General features: G+C 35.3%; 1 protein-coding gene and 1 long non-coding RNA gene across 2 annotated transcripts; both read right to left on the bottom strand.

The window, feature by feature from the left end:
* Positions 1–352: 352 nt before the first annotated feature.
* Positions 353–6,923, bottom strand: LOC140823164 (superoxide dismutase [Cu-Zn], chloroplastic-like). Its single transcript, XM_073184348.1, has 8 exons — positions 6,571–6,923; positions 6,276–6,337; positions 6,129–6,168; positions 5,920–6,015; positions 5,805–5,836; positions 5,539–5,614; positions 5,381–5,434; positions 353–558 (listed from the first exon to the last, which is right to left on the bottom strand). Exons 1-8 carry the CDS (start codon positions 6,845–6,847, stop codon positions 533–535), a joined length of 663 nt encoding a protein of 220 aa, XP_073040449.1. The 5' UTR covers positions 6,848–6,923; the 3' UTR covers positions 353–532.
* Positions 6,924–9,951: 3,028 nt separating this feature from the next.
* Positions 9,952–13,320, bottom strand: LOC140823163 (uncharacterized). Its single transcript, XR_012116163.1, has 3 exons — positions 10,956–13,320; positions 10,392–10,474; positions 9,952–10,316 (listed from the first exon to the last, which is right to left on the bottom strand). It is a non-coding gene; the product is annotated as an uncharacterized lncRNA (long non-coding RNA).
* Positions 13,321–14,039: the final 719 nt, after the last annotated feature.

The following is a 14,039-nucleotide window of genomic DNA, read 5'->3' as shown; positions in this document are numbered from 1 at the left end:
TGCTTTGACATTGTTCAAACTAATCGAAACCAGCTTAAACATATGGTAATGGATGTTTTTGGCTCAACTGCATTTTCGAAAGAAATTATTCTGGTGATCTTTTCTCGCAGCTTAAACATTATGGACCAGATGAAATACAAATTGTGTAGTCTATATATGTGTGTAAACCAAAAACAATTTAGCTCCTTACATTAAAAACTACACAATTTGTATTTCATTTGGTGCAGAATCCGTTCATAGATTGATTCACGTCAGGCAATCTCTAATGTAATTCAACAGTTTTTTCCAAGAATTACAGATTCAATGTGGACCAGTCACAAACTTTAAAATTGGCATATAAGAACGTCGACCATGGGAAAATAACGAAGATCGTTACTTTCAGAGAATTCCCTTACATGGGTATTTTATTTCATTTGTATACCAGGCAAAATGACAACAACCGTCTAGAAATGTAAACTCGTCGCCATCTCTATATAAATCACAGGAAGATTAGTTACATAGAGCAAGCCTGAGTGATGATTTCAAGCGAAGTTTACAGGGGAGTTAAGCCAACAACACCTGCATGTTCAATATGGAAGGAACATGGTCAGTATCGGAATGAAGTCCACTGTTATAAAATGAATGTATTTATAGCAACTAGCCTCACAGCACTATTACATTCCTTTTTCTTCTCTAAAACACGATAGCATATCACATTTATTCAAGAAATAAGAAACAATATGGTCAGTCAGGGGCGGATCACTCTTAGGGGGCGTTTGGTTCATGGGATTAGGTGTGTTTATGATTGTTTAACCCACCTAGTCAAGCGTTTGGTACAATTTTTATTTAACCAACTCAATCCCTTCCTATAAATGATTAGGTTGTATAAGGTGTGATAAAATAATCACTCCTCACCCCCTTAGGATTATTTATCCAACTCATAATTCATCCTATTTTTTCAATTTTACCCTTCTCTTATATTCAAACTCACTGCCACGACCGACCACCGGCCGACCACTGCCGCTGACCGTCGACAGTCGCTGCCGCCTACTACCGGCCGACCGCCGGAATACCGCAGCCGCCGCCGCCTACTGACAGCCGACCACCGCCGCCGTCGGCCGACCACCACACCAATGCCGCCGTCGGCCGACCACCACACCAATGCCGCCGCCGGAGTAAAGAAGGGAAAAAAAATTGTTCTAAAGCAATTTGTGACTGGATTTGTGCATTGTGTTGCTAACCGGATTTGTTGGTGTGGTGAGATTATATTTGCTCTGCTACTCGATTATTTGAATTCAGTGTGTGAGTGTGAGCATTGGATTATTGATTACATGGCGCCGAAAAAGCAATCGAAAAAATGTGTCATTTCCTCCTCAAGTTTTGATTCTCATAGATTTTGGAATGAGGAGGCCCAACAAGTATATAATAGCTCTATGACAAGGGCCATCATCCCAGAAAGAGATTCAATTTGTCAATTCCAAGTGGTGTTATAATAGAGGAACTGGAACGTGGAGGATGGGTTGAATTCGCTCAACACCCTTTGGATGCCGTTATCTCGGTTGTGCGAAAATTCTATGCAAACATCCGGATTCGGCATGACGAGTCTAAAGTCTTGGTGCAAGGTCAACTGGTGTCGTTCGACTCTCGAACGATCCATATGATATTTCAGATGCCCAGCTTCGACCATGACGAGTACAGTGAATTCTCCGAAACGAGGGTTGATTATACAGAAGTCATCCGGACCATATGTCAAGCCGGCACTACCTGGAAAATGAGCTCGAGCGGGTCTATTTCTTAAAGAAATCCGACATGGACCCTAATGCAAGTGCTTGGACATCCTTTGTATTGGCCCGGATTCTCCCATCCTCACACTATTATGATGTGACCAAAGACAAAGCTGTATTGGTCTATGTTATTATGATAGGGAAATCTGTTGATTTGGGGAAAATCATCTATGGATAATGCCGGCGTAGGGTTAGCCACAATTGCTCTTCCTTGTCCTCATATTGTTACCGAGCTATGCCGACAAGCCGACATATCATGGGCCCCTGATGAACCAGTGCTAAAGCCGAAGGCCCCCATTCGAAAGAAATTATTCTGGTTGAGCAGTCATGGGATATATGTTGGACTTCACTTCCGCGCTCGCTCAGCGGTTTCCACCTATAAGTCCAGATGATCCGATGTTTCCCCAGCCACCTGTATGGCCACCCCAGTACCTGGGACCTGCTCTACAGGCCCCACCCCAGCACATGGATGAGGATGACAACGATGGTGACGGCGAGCACTGACGCTCGTCGTGAGAGGTATGATTGTTCCGTTCTTTCATGTTTATACATTGAGGACAATGCATACGGTAAGTTTGGTGGGGTCAATTTGCTTGCATCTTGATTGTCTGAGTTTTTAATTCATTGTTATTTAAATTCGTTGTTAGTTATTTTCTGCACAGTAGCTAGAATTTTCGTATTTCGTAGGAGCATACTAGAATTGTTAGGAAAAGTCATGGATACGTCATTGTGTGGCCAATGATGAAAATGAAATCGTGGTTTTAATGCATACATGTATTCATGATAACTTGGGAGTCACAAATATCTTTGCACGGCCATGTTTATCGATACTATCAATGCTTAGAGACAATTTACATACTTGTGATGCTAAAAAGACAATATAGATCTGAATTATAGTATTTCTCACATGACATTAACTGATACCTTTGCAAACACAGAAATTATAGTATTTCTCACATGACATTAACTGATACCTATTTTCATTGTTATTATCGTTTGTTAGCCCATTAAACCTTGAATAGATTGAGATGCTTGATTTTTCTTTGTGCACCTATTTCATATATTTGTTTTATTGAAAAATGCATGTGATTCGTTTGTACGAGTTGACTAATGGATTGACGGAAATCTAGAACTTGCTTGAACACTTTTCGAGGCGAAATACGGATAATATGTGACATAGGAATGATTTAGGCAATCTTTGGAATTGTTTGAGCCTTTGAGCCTACCAAATCAACATGAAATATCCCTAGTGTCCCATTTTGAGCCTGCTAAAAAAATCAAGTGGTGTGTCGATGACATACAATTAGCCCCTACTTGTATCTATTTTACATCTCACAACAACTTCCTAATGAAGCTTATACACTTAGAGTCCTACCTAAATTTTGAGAGAAATAAGTTCATTGGTGTTGTAATGATTCAAAATACTCCTTGAAAAGAAAAAGAAAAACCGAATGTGCAAAAAAGAGTTCAAAAAGAGACAAAAAGAAGAAAAACAATCAAAGGAAGGAATCAAAAAGTGGTGAAAAGAAAAAAATATGGGAAATAGAGGATATGATTGGGAAGAAAACAATAAAGTGATGGTGAATAAAATAAAAGAGAAATGATGAAAATTTGATTGTTTCTATCAAATTTTGATTTTCATACCTTCTATTGCAGCCATAGCCTAACGTTACAAGCTTACAAGACCTATTAACCTTGTCACATTTATCCAATATACTAATGGAGAAAAGTTGTTCAACTCAAACTTATGGATACCTGATAAACACGGTTAACGAGTATAGAATGTGCATGGAAGGATCTCATTGTGTGACTTCATCTTTGGTATACTTGTGTTGAATATCTTATGAACCAAATAATCACCAATAAAGTCTTTTGTGATCTGTGCAAGTAAATCTGTATGTTAATGAAGTGTGGGTTAAACTGAATTGAAAATCTCTTGAGTTTATAAGCGTTGTGAATCTATTTGAGCAGTTGATTGGGTAAATGGGCATTGACATAGCACACACGCACGCACGTGACTTTTGAGTAATCGTGAATTAGATGAAAATAGATGAGTCGGAGGCCAATATCACTTTTGCATATCCATGACTTTAGTTGTCAGCGTTATTTCTTCCATGAAGCTTATTGTTATTTTTGCTCGGGACTAGCAAAAGTTCAAGTTTGGGGGGATTTGATAAGTGCAATTTGTGCACTTAAATTATCCTTATAATTCGTATAGATTGTTAGTTTCTTGGGCGGTTATGCATTTTTTTGTTATGTTTGGGTGTGCTGGCAGGATTCTAAGTAAGGCTACAACATGGGCGTGAAAAGGAGCGAAAATGACGATTAGAAGAAATTGGTGAGCATGGCCCAGCTCTGAAGGAAGCGAGACGCGCGCATATGCGCGAGTCAGGGGCGCGCATATGCGGGCAAGAAGGAATCCCAGATGACAAACAGAGGACTTCGCGCATATGCACGGAGCTTGGGCGCGCATATGCGCGTGAGAAGAAACCCATTTACAGAAGGACCCGCGCATATGCGCGCGACGCGATTTCCAGACTTCTTAGGTTTCAACGTGGGCTTTAAAAGGAAGGGAATTAAGAAAACAAGGTGACAGCCGACATAACAGAACATAAGGGAGAAAAATTCAGAGCGCACGGAAGACGGAATGCGAAGAACGGAGATAGAAGACGCTGAATCCGAACACGGAGACGAACTTTCAAGTGGAAGTGAACATTTTTGTTAGCGGCTTACAAGAATCAATCACCATCGATGTACAAATTCAGAAACCCCTATACTTGATCACTTCCACGCAGCTCGCTCGATTGTATGAACGCAAACATGGGCAGCAGCAACTAAATCATACTCCTTCAGGAGAACCAAAGTGGTGTTATTCCCCAGTCATCAAACGTTTGTCACGTACGGAAATAGAAGACAACCGAGCACAAGGCCTCGGCTTCAATTGCGATGGACCCTAAAACCCACGACATCGCTGTAAGAAATTGTTTTGGCAAGAAATGGTGGTTGAGCCCGTAGAGGGTGTAACTAACATGGAGGATCCAGACCAACCGGCATCCAGGTTTCGAGTTTGAGGACAGCCACACTCTTAAGTAGGGGAGTGATGTTGGGGCCTCGGCCTCACACCAGGCCCGTAACACTTTTAATTCGCTTATCAGTTTATTAGCTTATCGGTCTGTTAATTTTTTATATAAGCCATTATCCCATGTGGGTATTGTAGCAAATATGGATAGTTATCTTGGTTGGTTTCTTCTGAATTTCTAGTGATAGGGGATGATCCTTGTATTCAAAGAAGGCAAATGGAATAACACAGTAGCTAAGCTTTCATTTTTAACAAAAAATTATGAGATCGTGAGGTTCTCTCATTTCGAGCCCCTAATCATTTACAAACATTCACAATAGGGAGAGAAGGAATCGAAGGCATTAACGGAAATGAATGATCGATCGCTTCAACGCCCCATAACTCGATCCTTTGCATGGGCCCAAAACAAATTGCTTATTTGGGTTTTCAACAATCCACAAAAAATATTGAAGTCAACAATATAACCTGCTAATATTCAAGAATATGTAAAGCTTAAGCATTCAAAAAACAACATATCAACGTAAGAAAACATGCGTACCACATGCCAAACGACCACCAGCATTGCCGGTGCTGAGGCTAAGTTCATGACCACCTGCATCCAAAAGTATGTAGCAAGGTATGTAAATAAAGTGACTCTGATGAAAGATCAATCCAGATAGAAATTAAACACCAGTATAATGATAGAAAAAAAATTACCCTTTCCAAGATCATCCTCAAGCTCATGAACCACGAAAGCCCTTCCAACCACAGAGTTTGTACCGCTCAATGGTATCTTTACATTTCAAATACAAAAATGTCATTAGGTACCACAAACTTGAAGATGAAAGCTCTCAAAATTGTAAGATAACATACATGATGATATCTATTTTTTTAGATCAGTGAATGTTGACTTCAAAATACACTAGGTTGCTCCCTTCATCAAAACTTAATGGTCTGATGCACGTGCTTATCTAAAAAATTACCTGAGCATCCACTATTGTCGCTTCTGCCACACCTACATCACTCACATAACAATAAACAATTAACTGCAAAACCCATAGGAATTCATCGGCGAATACAAAAGACCATTTAAGATACCTTCAGCATTAGCAACTATGTTTCCCAGGTCGCCCGCATGTCGAACTTCATCCTCAGGAGCTCCATGTGTCGAACCTTTTGGATTAAAATGTGGTCCTATGTAACATCAAACAGCATCAATTTTCAACAACTTGACAAAAAACGCACATACAAACAAGTGTTTCAAGTTACCTAAGGTTTGAAAGAGAATAGAAACTTAAGTCTCTAACCTGTTGATATACATCCATTTGTAGTGTCACCAAACTCGTGCTATACAGCCGAAATAAGAAAACACAACTCAGATTCACGACATCAAATTCAGAAGTATTCCTTAACTCATTAGCTAAAAGAATATATGAAGCATAATTTATACTCACCAGATGAAAGCCATGTTTCCCTGGTGCAAGTCCAGTCACACGAACTTTGACTGTAGTAGGACCTAAAACAACAAAAAAAGACAGCCCAGAAAGTATAAGCAAAGTGTCAAATTACAAACATGTAGAGAATTGATTAGAGGGCCTCGAATTCACGATTTTTCAAATCCCACATCAAGAAACAGCTAAGGAGTTTGAGCACAAACGATAAAATCTTGTAAGAAAAATCTGCATATGTGAGAAAAAATAAAAAAAAATAGCGGAAATGTAATTACAACAGAAAGAGAGACGAGACGACCATCGCTTTCTTGGGAGAGAGTGACTACGCCTGCAACAGAGGAGGTCCCTTTGAGAACGGCAACAGCTTTCTTGGAGGAAGCTACAACTGTAAGCGGCTTCAGAGCTGCCGCGGCGGCAGAGGGAGAAAATAAAGGACGGACGTCGGTTTTAAGAGCGACGCCTTGGAAGGAAGAATGGAGAGGGAGTGATGAAGAATTGTTGGTTTTGGAGGGAACAGGAAAGAGAAGAAAATGGTGTACTGCTCGGGCGGAGGAGAGGACGGTGTGTGCGGCCATAGCTGCCAGCCTGCAACTGTGCCGGATTTTGTTGGATTAATGGGAAAACGTGAACACTGCAGGGATGGCAATTTCTTCCGAACTCGGATCCGATATCCGACTCGAATAGAATAGAGTACGAGAAATTTTTAGACTCGATTAAATAATTGGGTAATTGGGTATAGGGATTTTCGGATTTGAGTATAGAGGCGGGTATGATATAATCCGACCCACACCCGACCCGAATATCTGTTTAAATTAAATATAAATATATATATGTATATATATAGTGTTGGGTTTATTAATACAAAAATTTATTGCGTCCATTAAAAAGAAACACCCATAAACATGTATGTTTTATCTTTTAGTAATTTAATTTTAAAACTTTATAATAAGCTTTCTAAATATATATTAAGAAATAACAGCCTATGTTTTTTTATTTAAGAGTTCAACACATATTTCCAAAACAAACTCAACTTATTATAATATATTTTCAAAGGTAGTGTTAAAAATCATCTAATAACCTTTTTTTGGAACTTCCCAAGAAAGCATGATTTTATTAATATATTAAGTGTATTTTACACTTGCACTTCTATTTATTAAGACAAAAAAAACTTATCATCAACTAAATTTGAGACTTTAAACTCTATTAAAAATAAAAATAATATACAAGAATAGATTCAAACATCATATTTGATAATTTCAACAAAAATTATTAATCGTGTTTCAAAGTTTTGGTTCAATAGAATTCGCTAGATAAATTTATTAATAAAAAACTATTTATTAAAATAATTATTTTAGCAATTTTTTTGTTATATATATATTTCTAAAAAGAAATTATTTTATATTTATGTGTGCACTACACGTGTGATTTATTTTCTTGTAGTATGTCAAACAACATGCTCAAGCAATATATTAAAATCACAGCTGAGTTATGAAATATTACGCTATTACGTATAACTAGTTTTTCACCCATGCGATGCACGGACAATTATTTTATCTAATTGATTATTAAAATTAGTATATATGATAATTTGTTTACTTTCTCTATAACTTGACTTTTTAATAAAGTGAAATGTTTATTGTTTTCATATACATATAGATCTTAACAATGAAATATTGAATAAAAGAGCCATTTTTGTATTTTGACTGAAAATTAATATCACGCTTGTATTAGACAATGAATGACATTACATAATGTGTTTATCAATTATATTGTATTCACATATAAATTTATGTGCCATGTAGAAAACAATAACTATAACAAAATAAAATGATAAACATGAAACAAACTTTTAATGTGGTTTTAATTTCGATAAATAATCTAAACTAAAATACAAATAAACTAAATGGATTATAGATCATACAATTAGAAAACAAAAATAAATTACAAATTTTGAAAAACTTCCGTAAATATAACATTTGTTGTTGAATTTTTCGGGTTGCTATCACTATCACATATCAAAACTTTTAGACTCTTAGGATTCATAACTCTAGATACGGCAGCGTACGACTGACCATGACTAAAAAAAGAGTTATTTAAAAAAGTCCTATATGAGACAATGATTGCCCCTGACTTTTGTTGATTATCATTGAATATAATGCAATCAAAGAATACTGAACTATCTTTGTTGAAATTTAAAAGGAAGCATTAGATAAGAAGGCGTCAATGACATTCTTGGAATAAACACTTTATGACATGCATTACTTCCAGTAAGAAATTTTCCTTCCAAACATGGTTTCCGAACCTTGTCCCGATCAATTTAGTGTCATTGCATAATTAAAGAGAATGATCTATGTTGGAGATAAAATACTAATTGTAAAAGAAACATTTATAATGATAACTCACAAGATAAATTTATTCAAGTATAAAAAAAAGTAATTGGTATTTAATATAAATTTATTTAACATGGATTATTAATAATAGCCTACTAACAACTCCATAATCAATTTTGACATTGAAGTAATTTAACAAACAAAATTTGCCTGTTAAATATGTCAAATTCCATACATATATTTTAATTCTAAATATGTTAATTAACAATTTTTTCTTATTTATATTATTTTGCATGAATAAAAAAATAATAAAAATGATAGTTTATATTAAATTGACTTACGACTATTTTTTAATAATCTATAATAATTCGAAAATTGTTGGTCTAAGATTAAAGTTAATATATTGAAGAGAAAAATAATTTTATACTATCATTGAAATAAATATATTAGATCTCAAAAATAAAACCAAATTAAAAATAGTTCATCTAAAATATAGATGAAATTTTTTGATTATATAACTTTACATCTATATATATGTGTCATTAATTTTAAATTAATAAAATAATTTCAATGGAGCACAATTTTTGAAACATTTTCAAAATTTCAGAATTCATATTTAAATTTTGAATAACAATTTGAATTTGGTTTATAATTTCCAGGATGAAATTTTATTTCTGGATTTGAAATTTGAAATGTAATTTAATTTAGTTTGTAATTTTTAAGAAAGATTCAATTTTCAAGCAGTTATACATACATACATTAATATACAGTTTTAATAATGAACTAAATATTTTTAGACATTTATTATGATATACAGTACCATATATATATATATATATATATATATATATATATATAACACTCAACTAATTTTATTTTTAGAAAATTTAAATAAACTAATTAAATATTATATTTTTTTTAGTAAGTAATTTGGACAGTAAATTACTTAATATAACAAAAATTATTTTTGGATGATTTACCTCATGAGTGATACTGAACATCACAATCATTTTTATTTTAAATTTATTTATACAGTTTTTACTTAAACTGATTGATATAATTAATGCAAAAATTTTAATATAGTTTACTTTTTCAATATAGTTTAGTTTTAATTTGAATAAAAAAATTAAAAACATATAATACATAAATTACATTTGAAATAATATAAAATTTAATTAAATTCGAAATTGAATTAAATGAATTGATATAATCAATGCATACAATAATTGAAGCGGTCATTTATTGCAGTGCACGTATGTCAATATTGGTAATAAAACTTTCTTTTTTAGAAATGATATTTTGACGGGAAATTACTATTTTTGACAAAAACTCTGCTTTTATATATATATAGATTATAATATTTTAAAAAGTACATCTACAAATATATCACAACGGTATATCAAATTACCACATCTTCAATTCTAGGTATGGCTTGCTCGTCGGTGCATGAGAAAGTTCACGAAAATATCGCGAGAGTCAACAAGAAGCTTAAATCAGGGTTTTTTTTTCCACCTAAGGGTTGTTAGTGGACAGAATCTCACCAAGCTAACCACCGAGTTCTGCCCGAGTCTGAATCACATGGAAAAGATAATTCCCAAATGGGAAGTTGAATATTCTATAACTCTGTCATGCGCTTCAACAACAGCAAAATCCTTTGCTTGTTGAATTCTTGAATTGACATGGCTTGTATGAGTGTCATGAACCTATATAGTTGCTGTGAATGAGAGAATTAAATTACAATCAACAAAAACTGAAGTTAAAGAACAAGAATGGCGAGAAGAAAATGCACATATTGTTGATTTATGGATAAGCATCATGACCACGTCTTGCTTTTCCAGTGATGAGAGGGCAGGTGTTGAATGAGCGGAGGAGCTGTAATCAAAAGCACGGGAAAATTAACTAACTTATCAGAATCAAGAAACCTGTAAAACAATTGATCATCTAAGGTAAAGTAATAACTCATCATGCTCGTTAAAGGTCTATATATTACTGAAAAAGGAGGAATTAAGTATGTGTGCAGGTTGCCAAGAGCCGAGAAAACACAATGGCAATGAACCATTAAATACGAAATAAAGAATTTTACACCAAATAAATACTTGTTCTATATGCAAGGCTAGGTAGTCCTACATAAATTAAATAATAATGATAAGGTGATTAATAATTATCTGCCAGAGTGGATGTGCTATGATGAAAGAAGAAAATTCATGTTTGAATCAAGATTGTAGCAAGATCACCGCATACTGCAAAATAGATCAACATAAATGAGGCAAATCCATTTCAAGCAAGAATCATAGTTATTAAAAACCTAAAAAGACAACACTTAGACTGAAAGCTTAGTGAGACTCAACGCTACCTTGCATTCTGATACAAAGTAAGATACAAGCTAAGGCGCAGCCCTTCTACGAAGGGCTCACCTTAACCATGAAGGCTGAAGCATGGCCCTTAAATGTGTGGTGTGCTAAATCCAAAATGAACTGCAAGAGAAATGTAACATAGTTCATATTCTGTTGCAGAGGAAGCACTGATTTATCTTCAAATTTCCAGATTCATGTGTATCTTAAATTTGAGAGATTCACTTCAACGTACCGCACCTAGCTTTGACATTTCGCACCAAAACCCTGGCATACGTGCGTCTTAGAATGCATTGTGCTTTAAATAAGACATCTACCACTTTTGGGCATTTTACCTGAAGTTCACATCATTGCCTAATAATCAATTGATCGGAAATTTGTGCGTATGACTAAAGCGTGCATCTTACAAAGAAGGAATGCAACCAATTTGCAGTATTCAAGAGTAGGAACTCGCAATTGAATCGAGTAATATCGGGTAAAATCACCGATCCTTTGAAAAATCTCAAAGTCCATTTTGCTCCAACATTCAGATCCAAAAGACAGCCATGAGTAAACCCGAGAAGCAAAAAACGAAGTCTGCTTGTTGCCCGCTGTGCTCTGCTGCGGTGGGAGAAGAAATTATAACAATTTTCATTGCCGCTGTTCTATGTAGGTGTGGAAGGAAGAACACGTGACACTTTTATAGTGTTTTAGTTGCAACCGGGAGGAAACTGGCCGCTTCTAACTTATTCTCGCTTTAAGTAAGTCACTATCCTTCCACTCTTTAATTTCTTTGGTATGGGAGCTTGTCCCAATTGCCCAATCAATATTGACTGCTTCACACAAAATTGAAGCCCAGATCAAACATCACAACGGTTAACCAGTATGGAGTAACAATTTTATAGCACAGATGATGTAAATAATGTTAATTTATACGTGTAACATTTCCAAATACACTATCGTAAGTTAAACTGGTATGCAGACATATTAAACTGTTAGGTCGTTTCTTTTTAATCGGTGAGAAGAAACATGAATAAAATATAATGAGAGCGGTCTACACTGCCTAAAAGTTGATCAAACTAAAGTCATATCCAAAAGCATAGTATTTTGTGCATTTGGGGCATTCAGGTGTGTTGACAAGAGTCAAGAAGGCACACCTAGTTCAGCTATGCCGAGTCCATAATTAAGTGGTCATTTATCTAAATGTCGTGCCAAGTCCCGAATGCAACATATGTGTAATCTGCATGTCTACAGACATAAAAACAATGAAGAAGGTTCTGTTTTAACATTTACAATTCAATTGTACTCATCGTCACGCATACACCTTCTACCTTTAACTTTAGGTCTAGAAGATGATTCGGGGACGAGCTGCACAAAAATGAAATTCGAACAAGGATGCGTTGGACCAGAAAGACATGGACAGCAACAAAAGACTTCGAAATTCTATGCAAAATGTAGGCTGTAACCAGAGCCAAACTACAATTGAAAATGATTGACGAGTAACACCATTAAAAAAACACCTTGTAAATGCCCAAGTCCAAAACGTTTTTTAGGATTTACTCCGTATTGCTCGTAAATTGCAGCTGATTTGATGACGAAAGACAGGTTGTCTCAAAATCACAATCAGAATCAGAATCTGCCTCCCTCTCTGCAGATGAGATGCTTTTTGTGCAGAAAGAAACTAAAGAGGTTTTCACGTTTGCTTTGTATCTGGTGAAACTTCCAGCGTAAAGCTTTCTTGGAAGTGAAGACGCCATTGATTTGAGCGACACGAGGTTTGTCATTTAACTGTTTTATCTATGTAAAATAATTTCTACGAGAACTTACTATAATCCAAAAAATATTCCTGAAGTTTTGTTATAAAAACCCAAAACAGCACCATAAACACAATGGTAAAACAAAACCTAGTAACTCATCACTGGCCGATGTCAAGACATAAGAAAGCCCAACATAAACGAGAGTAGAGCAAACCGTAAGCAGGGAAAAAATCGGATGACTTCTGCCTAATGAAAAGAAGAACAAACAGAACATAGGGCACCGATAACAAATCGAAAGCAAAAAAACTGGGGAAAAACAAGAGGAACGATTCCGAACCCAGGAAGCGAGAACACCGCAACTACAGAAACGAAGAGCCTAGAAGGAAACCAAGTCACACAGCAAAACCAAACAAAGCCATGGGAAAGACGCACCTGACCGACGCTCTCAGAGGCGAAGGAGACCGGACAACGCGCAAAGCGGCTGGGAGAAAAGAACGGCAGGCAGATAGGGGTGAAGAAGAATAGAGAGAAGGAGAGAAGCAAACGGTGTAGGCGTAAACAAACGACTTTTTTGTGACAGCACAAACAATTGGAGCGGTGGAGAAAGGAATGCAAACCACGTGTACCTTACCTGACCTGCAACCGGGAGGGAACTGGCCATTTCTAACTTATTCCCTCTTTTAGTATAGTAGATTTAGTGTCGTCGTGTTAATATGGTAGAATGCAATTACGTAGGTTTGGGTTGGTTTGGGTTGGTTTCAAATCCCTTGTTTGATGAACATGGAATTTCAAAGAGAATTTTAAATCCATTACTTTGAAATATGTTGTTCGGATAAAAAGTTAAGAATTCTTGTTGTAGTGTTATAATTATCTTTGCTGAGAGAGCGGTCAAATCGTGACGTTTGGTCTGTTGTATAATTTAAAAAAATTGAATTGTACAGTTACCACTAACTATAATTTTTTATAAAGCGATAAATGTTTAGTCCTATAATTTCAAAATGTATATATATGTTGAGAGCGAAATTGTTATTATTTAATGACAAAATAACCATGTCTAATTCAAAATAAAATAATTTTTATTTTTATTTTTTAAAATTGGATAACATACTAGAATATCTATAAAAATAAAACTCCAACAAAATATTGATAATTTTCTAAAAAGAATATATATATCATATTGATAATCGATTTCATAAGGAAAAATTATTTTTTTCTTTTAAATACATCAAGTAGTTGAGCCAAAACTTCGTTCTACTGCATTTCATGTCGAAGAATGTCAAAAATTAAATAATTCTTTATTATTTCTTGGAGTATTTCTTCTCCACTCGTTGAGATGATAACAAGTCAATC

Source organism: Primulina eburnea, chromosome 2 (assembly GCF_022965805.1).
Source record: "Primulina eburnea isolate SZY01 chromosome 2, ASM2296580v1, whole genome shotgun sequence".
NCBI lineage: Eukaryota > Viridiplantae > Streptophyta > Magnoliopsida > Lamiales > Gesneriaceae > Primulina > Primulina eburnea.
The sequence above is the reverse complement of the archived record's forward strand: the minus strand, read 5'-3'. Positions and strand labels throughout refer to the sequence as shown.